General features: G+C 33.1%; 1 protein-coding gene across 4 annotated transcripts in view; it reads left to right on the forward strand.

The window, feature by feature from the left end:
* Positions 1-5,649, forward strand: part of LOC134260413 (uncharacterized) — a 47,792-nt gene extending 42,143 nt beyond the window's left edge. For all 4 annotated transcript variants that reach the window (XM_062742976.1, XM_062742975.1, XM_062742974.1 and 1 more), the window contains 5 exons: positions 1,830-1,961; positions 2,691-2,735; positions 3,063-3,183; positions 3,302-3,395; positions 4,952-5,649. In XM_062742976.1, coding sequence (XP_062598960.1) covers positions 1,830-1,961; positions 2,691-2,735; positions 3,063-3,183; positions 3,302-3,395; positions 4,952-5,284 — 725 coding nt within the window. In that variant the 3' untranslated portion in view covers positions 5,285-5,649. The remainder of the gene's footprint in view (positions 1-1,829; positions 1,962-2,690; positions 2,736-3,062; positions 3,184-3,301; positions 3,396-4,951) is intronic.
* Positions 5,650-10,452: the final 4,803 nt, after the last annotated feature.

Here is a 10,452-nt window from a genome sequence, read left to right on the forward strand (position 1 = left end):
AGTCAATTGCATCATTTAAGGATTTCCATCCCTAATGGGACCTAATTCCCTACCCTTAAATGTCCGTCAAGTACATAATACACTGATATTATATTAAAGCACTTTATAGTGGAAAAGGATTGCCCGCGAGAAAGTTTTAAAAATTTCATTAATTAAGCATTAATTAATTAACAAAGATTGCATTGAAGTCTATGGGGAAAAGCGTTTTTTTTTCAAAATAAAAATTTAAATAATTTATTGATCAATAAATCCTGCGGTGGAAAGATGCGTTGAAATATTAAAAATAAAATGACAATTGAAAATGATTTTTTACCGGCTACATTATTTTAATTGATTTTTTTAATTAATTAAAAAAAAGGGAAGATGACTCTTACCAAAATTCAAGGTCATAAATTAGGACATATCCCATCCTTCATACTAATAGTAATAAATGGGAAATATGTCTAAATAAACTGAGTATTCAATGCCTACATATGAGTTATGTGTTCAATTTCATTGAATTTGTTCCTATTAGGGATTGAATACCTTAACTTGCCACGCCACAACCTTTTTAATACTCTTACGTCTATATAAAAAAAGCAACTCTGAATTCATAATAAAGATAAAACGAAATAATCTATTATAAACAGAGAAAATTGATAATAGAAAGTTTTAGCATTGATTTCTTTTTTATATTTTTGGATGTTATCGGTCTTATCACAGCGTCTGGAGTACAGGCAAATTACTGTGGCTTCATCAATTTTCGTGGATTTTATAAAACAGACGTTATCGAGGACACGTAATTATCCGTAATTCGTTATATCAGCGTTCGGTATAACCGTAAAATTTTACAAAGATTTGTCAAGAATTTTGCCGGAGACACAGGAAAAATTCACTATATCCGTGTTGGTACCAAACGAGTTGTACTGTACTGATGACACCACTATAGAGCTTTAATACATGTATATGCTCGATATAAGAACGACGGGTAATAGTAATACAATACTAAACGAGGCCGGGTCTAATTCGAGTGCGCATCACTTTGCGCAGCTTTTTAATTTCATGCAGTCATTTGTGTGGCTGTACACCTTTGAAAATTACTTTAATTTTAATACAAAATTGACATTATTTGTAACTCCTACTGATCTGAAAATGTGATTTTAAGACAATTATTGGAAAAAGAACGTTGATATGGCTCTAACAACGTCTCCACTTTCGGATTTTGTAAGCAATGCATGACGCTGAAGAATGACGCATATCGCTTGTATGTTCAAGACGTCCATGTATATTATACTAAAAACTGATGACATAACTTCCCAAGAAACATACTAGCAATCTAAAAATTGCTATTTATGCCAAAAAAAATTGTATGCACCGATAATTCATCAGCAAAGATATGTATTTATACCGTGATATGGCAATTTTGAAGGAATTTGGCTTCGAAAAAATAAACTTAATAATTACTACCTAGACTTATCAAGATGGTTAACCTTTTTTAATATTTCACAATTTGGTGACTTTTTACATTTACTTTCATTTACATGAATGAAAAAGAAATTCCTAGGGCAGAAATACAAAAATATGCGAAAATGTAATAATTTGGGGATTTTCCAACAAATTCCCATAGGGTCCAATAGTAAAGTTTGACAACATTTGAGATGGCCCATTCAGAAATCGGGGTGGTAAACATGCGATTTTTTAATCCTAAAACAATAAATATAACAGTAAAAATTAAGATCAAAGAATTATCAAAATCCCTAGTGCAGAAATAATTAGACTCGGCCTCGTTAAGCTAACACATATAGTAAATTCATATAATTGAAAGCTGTTTTATTTTTCTTTTTTATCAGGAAATTTGAAATTGAACGACACATGCCAGCGAAATGAGCAGTGTTCAATGGTATCAGGCTTGATTTGTCAGAATGATACATGCGTTCGTCGGCGTGGATATGTTCCACTGAATGATTCAGAATGTTTTCCATGTAAGTATTATTTTAAATCAATGTATAAATCGCTTTACAATCAATAAACTGTAATTGTGATACTTTCTTTCTATTTCTATGACTGAAACTTTTCAAATCTCACATGCATTTGGTCGGCTAACTGGGACAAAAGAGACTTAGCGAAGAGTACAAAATATGATCTCATGAATGATACATTATGCGTTTGTCATTCTAGTTAATGAATAGAACTATTACAACACTATACCAATACTAGAAGGATTCATAAGATTGCTAAAGTCCTGAAGTTATTATTTACTATCGTCAACACTGTCTCTTTAACAAACTGAATGTACTGAATAAATTGACCTTGTCGTTTCACCATCTGATGCATTTTGAGCCCAAGCAATCCCTTGTTTATTGCATGTTCGTGGAATTTTCCCATCGACATTAAATGATTATATACGTACTTTTTTACATTGTTTTCCAAGAAGTCCAACGAGAAAGTGTGTACTAGAATTATAACTGAATTCTATGGTAGGAATAGAAAGAAGATTTATGTTTTTTCAAAAAGTAATTTAATGATTATTCTAATAATTACATTAATGTGCTTCAACGGTATATTTTGATTTTGTACGACCCTGTTAGGACTCTATAAATTTTGATTTATTGAAATACTCGTGATTCTTTTTTGTGTGTTCATAAACCTTTTTTTAATTATTTGCTGCACATTATTACAAGAATTAAGGGAGAATATATTACTACTTTCAGCGACATCGGGCGGTATCTTTCAAAAAAATTTCAAGGAACAGGAAAGTATGCATATTTTCAATATGAGAGTTACAAATTTGGGCAATAATGACATCTACACAAATGTATATTTTGAGGGTTTTCATTGCTATATAATTTTATCAACAGAAAATTCTTCTATTTAGTTAAGTAAAATAAACAAAATTGTGAATAGGGAATAGAATGTAAAAAATATTGTTTTGGATGTTGAAGGTGATATAGCAATAAGCTAACAATGAGTAATTAGAATTCAATTTATGCCCGCTGATAAAAACTTTCTTACAATTATTTAAGCATAATTTCAAAGACTTACCATGGACAAATCATAAATTTATTTTGAGTTATTCATTTCAGAAGATGTTGCAGTCAGTGTGATAGTTGTGTCTGTTCTTGGGGGCCTTATCCTAGGCATTGTCCTAACTGTTGTAATTGGAAACATGTATCATCATCTTCGATATGGAAAATTTAAAACTAAGTAAAACATACTCTAGCAGCTATATTCAACTTTAATACTGTCTTTGAAAACTTTATTTCTAAAATCAGTTGCATTTAAAATTTTAAAAAGAAAACATCTGAACTTTTATATTTTATAGAGAATACTCAAGGACCGCAGTTTTTAATAATGCTACTTATGAGACTGAAACTGGTGTACTTCAAAACAATCCTACCGAGCATCTTTCAAATGAAGTAAGAAAGATTTTAATTTATGTTAAACATACCAGTCTGAAAAAGTCCATTCGATTTACTCTTTCCAAACCTAACAGGAACTCTTAATGATGCTGGTAAATGTACTTTGGTCTTGCGCATTGTGTTAAAGGCAGTAATTTTAAGCACCGCCTTCAAAAATTATTAGTCTGTATATCCGTGTTAATCAAATTCATTGAAAAACATCATTAACTGCGAAAGCATGGTTAATATTCAATTACTAGTCGCTGAAAATACCATGTAAACCTTGTTTAGCACTCGTAGTGACCAACAAATTAACTTTTGATCCTTTGACATATATACCGCACATGGTATAAAAAACTGCATTACTTTGAGATGTCTTTAGTATTTGAAACAAAAACAATACAAAATTTGGTACATGTTTAATGAAAAATAAGTAGATAACGAACAGTTTCAAGATTTAAAGTCCATAAAACTATAAAAGATAGGAGCAGACCCCAGGATCATGAAACAGACTTAGACTTAAGCCAATTTTTCCATTGCTTGTAAAATGATAATTGAATTGATAACAAAATTTGTAAATATCAACATTTTTATGAATCAAAATTAAAATATTTTTTCATATTTGATGAGTTTTCCTCCCATAAAATTTAAGTACACTATGAAGATTTTGAATTAAGCCTGAAATGTTTCACGATCCCGGAGCCTGAGCAAACACGACCTCCAAAACATTAGGGATAGGATCAGGTGCCATGGAGGAATGAGCATTTCCTGCCATGTCAAAAAGCCCAACACAGGTATACGTAAAGATTTGTCTTCTTTTGGTATTTAAATATGTATTAAATCACTTCATGTGTGTAGGAAGAGAACACATATACTGCTCTTTAAAGTACAATAGTTAACTATAATAAATTATTTTTCACTATAGCAAGTCAAAGTATTTATAATTTTGATTTCAGGTAGTTATATTTTATTTCTTAAGCTTACAAGTAATCGTTTTATGATATTAAAATAAAATATTTTTTGTATTTGTATATAACTCATCAAAACATTATATTATTGGTATGTAATTTAAGATGTATTAAGGCTGTAAGTCTACAAAAAAGTTCCGGAATAAACAGTCATAGTAAATCAATATCATCGTATTCAATGTAGTTAACTATGTTAACTATGCTAGATATTTGATAGAGTTATCCCTTAATACATATGCATCTGTTCAAAATAGGTCCCTTCCTTACCATGAATTTACCATCGGTAATGAAATCTCTGCCGCTAAAATTTAAATGCAGTATTATAAGAAAAAACTATTTTCAGATATAATATTTTACAGCGGACTCTGATTATTGATCTTAATTGTCGCATTTGATTACCATATGAATAAGATTTTGTTTTGTTTTACACTTTATTGAGGAATCAATAATCTATTTGATTTTGTTTTCTCTACATATAAAAAATAAAATTGAAAATTTTAGATAAACTTCATTTGTCTCTTTAAGTTAAATTTTATGTTTAAGGTTTAATATTTCGTCAATCAAAAAAGTTGATAAAATAAATTTTAAAAGACAATTTTTTTTTAGAGACAAATTTTGAATGTACCACCTTTTGCTCATTCTGATGAATCACAGAAGAATAGAAACGTTCAAGAAGATATAAAAAGCTCGATTATGGAAAATAATGACGTAAATAATGACGTTTACAATCATCTTAATGAAAAGGAAGAGGAAAATCCTGATGTTGATGAAACTTATGACCACGCACATGGAACCATAAATCTTACAATGGAGGAGAGTGACTACAGTAATCTCAATACAGGGAGACGACACATGGCATCTGATGTTTCTGTATCTGAAGATAATGATTATAACGTCAAACAATCAGCTAGTGATTATTTTTCACTTACAAATAAGTAAAGAATTTTTTTTTTAGAAAGGTCACCGTTGCACTTAGTGTATATCTATTTTATTTATGGTGTTTCTTGCCTTTCAAGCTTTAGAAACCTTATTAAAAATTAAGAAGACAGAATAATATTCAACTGCCTTCCAGCACTAAATATGATGAGTTATGACATGATTACTTTTATTTCACTTTCTTATTTTTTTTAAAAATAAACAATCAATGTCTACATTGTATGTGAAATATTTCTATTTAATTTCTTTCTTTTACTGCGAAGAATAACAAATCGGCTTAATATCAAGTTAAAAGTGAGTTTAAATCAGACATAGAAACCCTCCAGAAGAATTCATTGACTTCTGCTTATTAGAACTATTATTTTTATCACAGAAATAAAAATTTGTTTATGAGATAGAGTCAGTTATATTTAATCGATTTTGCAGCCATTGTTAATTTCTTACTTCCAGATATTACACAGAAACAATGCAAACCATTTTGAGTGGTATATTAAAAAGTGTTTCTGACTAAGCAAGAAAAAATACTCTATATGCTCAAGATTTGTTTAGTTGTGCCACATTAGTGCGAACAGGCAACAAATTCTGACTACATGTATGTCTGCTTAAGATGTGACCATATGGCATAAGTTATGAAAGATCAACATTCTTAAGTAAATTGGATAATTTATTCAAATAATCAACTACAGTAACTTAAACCGTTGCTACACAGCGTACATTCAGTGGAGTCAGGATATATAATTTAAGTTATGATTTTCATATTAACAAAGGTTGTGTCGACAACAAATGCCCAAATGACGATCATTAAATAAGTGAATCCAATTTTGATCTGATCTTTCCATCATGAATCATTATATATTCCCTTCTTTTAATTATGCTGAATCTATTATTCATGATTGCCCTAACGCCAATTTGATTCTCACAGCTTGCAAGTTCATTAAATACAACAAAGCTACAAAATAGTTGAAGAGCTGGGAACGATTATGTCACATCTAGTCCATGAGCCAGGCCATGAATTTTTCGGTATCGGTACCATCTCGGGTGAATAATTTTCATAGTTAATTTTTGGATGACATACATCTCTACCGTCAGAAAATGTATGATAGCATTCAATTGATTGTGGCTTTAATGGTGTATCAACTGTTTATATACACCAACCCAACTTGTTCATTCTCTCGGCTGTGTCTTTTAAAGAAGAAGTTTGGTTTTTCAATATGCAATTTCTATCTTATTTCGGATGATATTTTCTTGAAAATTCTTTTGAATGTAGACCATGCTATTACCCTGTACAGTCATTTTTCAATATTGGCTCTGTAATGAGCCGTCTAAGTTATTTAGGAATATAAATATACCCTTGATAAAAAAAGTGGAATACGCAATTTTGAAATTTTGATCAAAGGAAAGAAATTACTTGAAATACATGTAACTACTGTGACAAATTTCACACCAAAAACATATTGCATGGTCATTTTATTTATAGAATTTTTATCATGTATTAGCATTTCAAAACATTATTTAAGTAACAAATATATATTACTTGATTTGATAGTAAATCTTTACCCCTATCCTAAAAATGAAAATTGAAGGAAAATTCCCTTGATTTACCCTGTGCGTATATTGTTTATTTACTTAAAGGTACTTACCACAAACAAAAAATGGATGCGCGGGTTGATATATATTTTTGAACGGTTTTAATTTGTATTGATATAAATATAAATAACAATTCCCTGAAATATAAAGAAATCGTAGGTTTTTCTTGATGTTTAGATTCGAGATTTTATTTTGCCTTCTACATGTTCTATATAATTCCATACAAAATTTTGCACACTTTTTTAACTTTTTGACATCTTATAAAATTCTCCCACTCTACTTGGTAAACATTATTCAGATTGTCAATTTAAACGTAAATCTATGAGAAATGATGCTGATTTCTGAAGAAAAAGTTTGTTTGTGTTACCATTTATACTGGCCTATAAGTCGGATTTTTGGGAGTTAATCTCTTGTCCAAATCTCTATGTCCGACTTATAGGCGAGCTTTAAAATGAATGGTATTTTATAAGGGCAGTCCCTCTGATATAGATTTTAATAAATACAACCGACTTATATCGGACCGACTTATAGGCGAGTATTTATCTTTAACAAAGATATTGTGAACATGTCAGATCTCAAGTAAAGCCTTTACCTAAAATGTATTATTTATTTAATCTCATGCTAAACCATTGTGATAATGAACACTTGTATGTTCATCTAAGTTAAAAGTGTAATATATATTTTTTACATCAAAATTAGGCAACATATGTGCACAATCATATATGTGCTTTGTTGGCAGTGGGCTGTGTCTCACGACCTGTAATGGCCTGACGCCCCTTCCCTTCACTAGTCCGGGTAGAGGGAACCCGTACACTCTTAAGGGAGATCCCTCTAGGCGAGCACTCTCTACACAAAGTGTTGTAGGGTCTCAAATCCTGTTGACTGAGGGCTTGCTCTTCCGCTGTATCTTTCTTCATCTCCAGACGTCCTTACATCTGTCTTGCCACTGGATCTAGATGGTTGCGGGCGAGAGAGTGAGGTCTGCGACCTTCTTTTTAATCAAACTCGTCACGGAAGTCATTAATCATCTTCCATTCCTTCTGTCGTCCACCCGAAAGCCCTTTGGCGACAGGCAAGCAACGAAGGTGACAGGTGCGGGTTCACTGGAAGTTGCTTCTCGCGGACCTGCACACAGCCGACACAGGCTATAATGGTCGCTCTTCACCGACTAGAGCAGCGTTGAAGTTCCACAGCCACCTTTGCAACTGAGCAACCCTCTTTAGGAACGCACTGCTCACCTCCATGGGAAGAGGAGCAGATTAGAAAAGTTATCCCAATCGTTGCCTGCTCCACCCTACCCTAGCCAGTTTATCGCGGCTGATGGGTTCCCTGCACATGCAGTCGAAATAACAAAGAGAACACGAAGAAAATAAGGATCAGGACTACGTCATTGTCAGGAAGAGAGACAGACAGACAGTTCGTTTGTTCACCTAGGCTATGTGCGGTACGGAGCTCTGGACAGATCACCGTCTCACAGTCTCTAAACTTCAACTTCTGGATCAAACTCAGGATACATCCTCAGGAGACTAAGGCTTCAAAATGCCTCAACTTTGGTAAGTTCAAGTTGCCTTCCACCTCACAGTACTTTGCTGACACCCTAAAAGAACACCTCAACTCCACCGTGCTTGATGACCATGACGTAGAAGCAGCATGGAACACACTTCGTACATGTAATACAGTGCACAATACAGCCTTTGAGTGTCTTGGGCCCTCCACCAAAAAAAAAACACAAAGACTGGTTTGATGAGAACCGTGCCGAGATCACGCAGCTTCTAGAGGACAAACTTTGCGCTTACAAGGATCATATAGATGATCCAACCTCCACAGCCAAGAAGACGCTCTGAGGAACGCTCACGGCATAGTACAGCAAAAGCTTCGGGATATGCAGGACTCCTGGCTGAATGCCAAAGCTGACGAGATCCAACGCTACGCCGAATCTCATGACAGACCTAGGAAGAACTTTTACTGTGGACTTTAGGAAGTCTATGGGCCAACTCCATCAGGCTCATCCCTTCTCCTCAGTGATGACCGGTTAACACTCATCACAGAGAAGAAAAAAATATTCGACAGGTGGGTTGAACATTTCAATGACGTTTTGAACCGCCCTACTACCATCAACGACAAAGCCATCAACCGACTGCCCAGGTTCCCATCAACAAGTCACTGGACGCCGTCCCCACGTTGGATGAGATCCAGAAAGCAATTAGTCTGCTGTCAATCGGCAAAGCACCATCCCAGCTGAGATTTACAAAGAAGGGGGCGTGGCTCTAGTCAAAAAACTCATGATAGACTTGACCAGTCACCTCCGCACCAACCGTCCAGGTCACCCCCCTCCCCCACGAAGATGAGACATTGGCCAACGTCGTCATCGACGGACTAATAACTAAACTAGTATATGTGCGTCGGAACTTATCTTTTTCTTTAAACAAATTTTTGAGGTACATGTAACTATTTAATAAAAATGGTACAATTATGCATTTTTATTAGAATCGCGGCTAGTAACTCAGTTAATGGTCTTTTAATATGTTCATCATATCTAGGAGTAACTCTGGTAAAACTTTCTATCACGGTTTGCAACTTTGTGACAAATACTTTGCAGGTTGCAAATATATTCTGCTCAAAATACGTTATTTGAGCGAGTAAAAGACAATAAATCTGTCTCCAGCATGGAAACCACAACAGATTTGATGCTATCATACATTTTCTCACTAGTAAGGGGTATACCTTACCAAATATCACTATAAAGTTTATTCACCCAAAATGGTACCGACCACCCCCAGTGGCTCACGGACTAATCCGCCATAAGCCCTTTTATTGTTCAGATAGATGGAACATTCTGTACACAGGCAATTTACCCACAAACGATCCACATATGTGTATAGTACATGTATCTGAAACATATGATTGCCTTTATATGAGAATCATAAAAAGGGCATCATATGTGAATCATATGAAGCAAATAACTTCATATGATTTTCATAAGAAAAGTTTAAATTTTTATCAAGCCATTTGCATATGAGAATCCTATGAAAAAGGTTTCATATGTTAATTAAATGAAACAGTTACATGTGTTCTTGTTCAATATTTTTCACAAGAAAATACACACTTGTACACATTGAAAATCAGGTATTTCTGCTTAAGTTGAAAAATCATTACATTCCAAAGATCTATCATCATGGATTAGATATTTGAAAATGTCTTATAATGCTTGTAAACACAATCTTACTTTCATCAAGAGAAATAACTTATTTTTCAGTGTTCATTCCAAAGAAGAAAGTATACAAACAAGTCAGTAGCATTTGTTGATACATGCATTTAACATATTCTAATTGAGGACAAATTATAAGATTTCGGCAATATTTTCAAGTAGTTACATGTATACATGTACAAATGATTGAAATAAATAACATAATTAGGTCATGTGCTTCTATAAAAATACTATATGACATTAAAAGAGTCCAAAGCAATATTGAAATACATGTACCAACAATAACATTTCATTTGTCATGTATTCTCTATTGTAAATTTATGAAAAATCATAGTCATCTGGATTACAAGTACATGTACCTAGAGAAGATTTTACA

This window comes from Saccostrea cucullata, unplaced genomic scaffold (assembly GCF_032062105.1).
Source record: "Saccostrea cucullata isolate Sc308-1 unplaced genomic scaffold, CSIRO_AGI_Scuc_v1 ctg715, whole genome shotgun sequence".
Taxonomy (NCBI): Eukaryota; Metazoa; Mollusca; class Bivalvia; order Ostreida; family Ostreidae; genus Saccostrea; species Saccostrea cuccullata.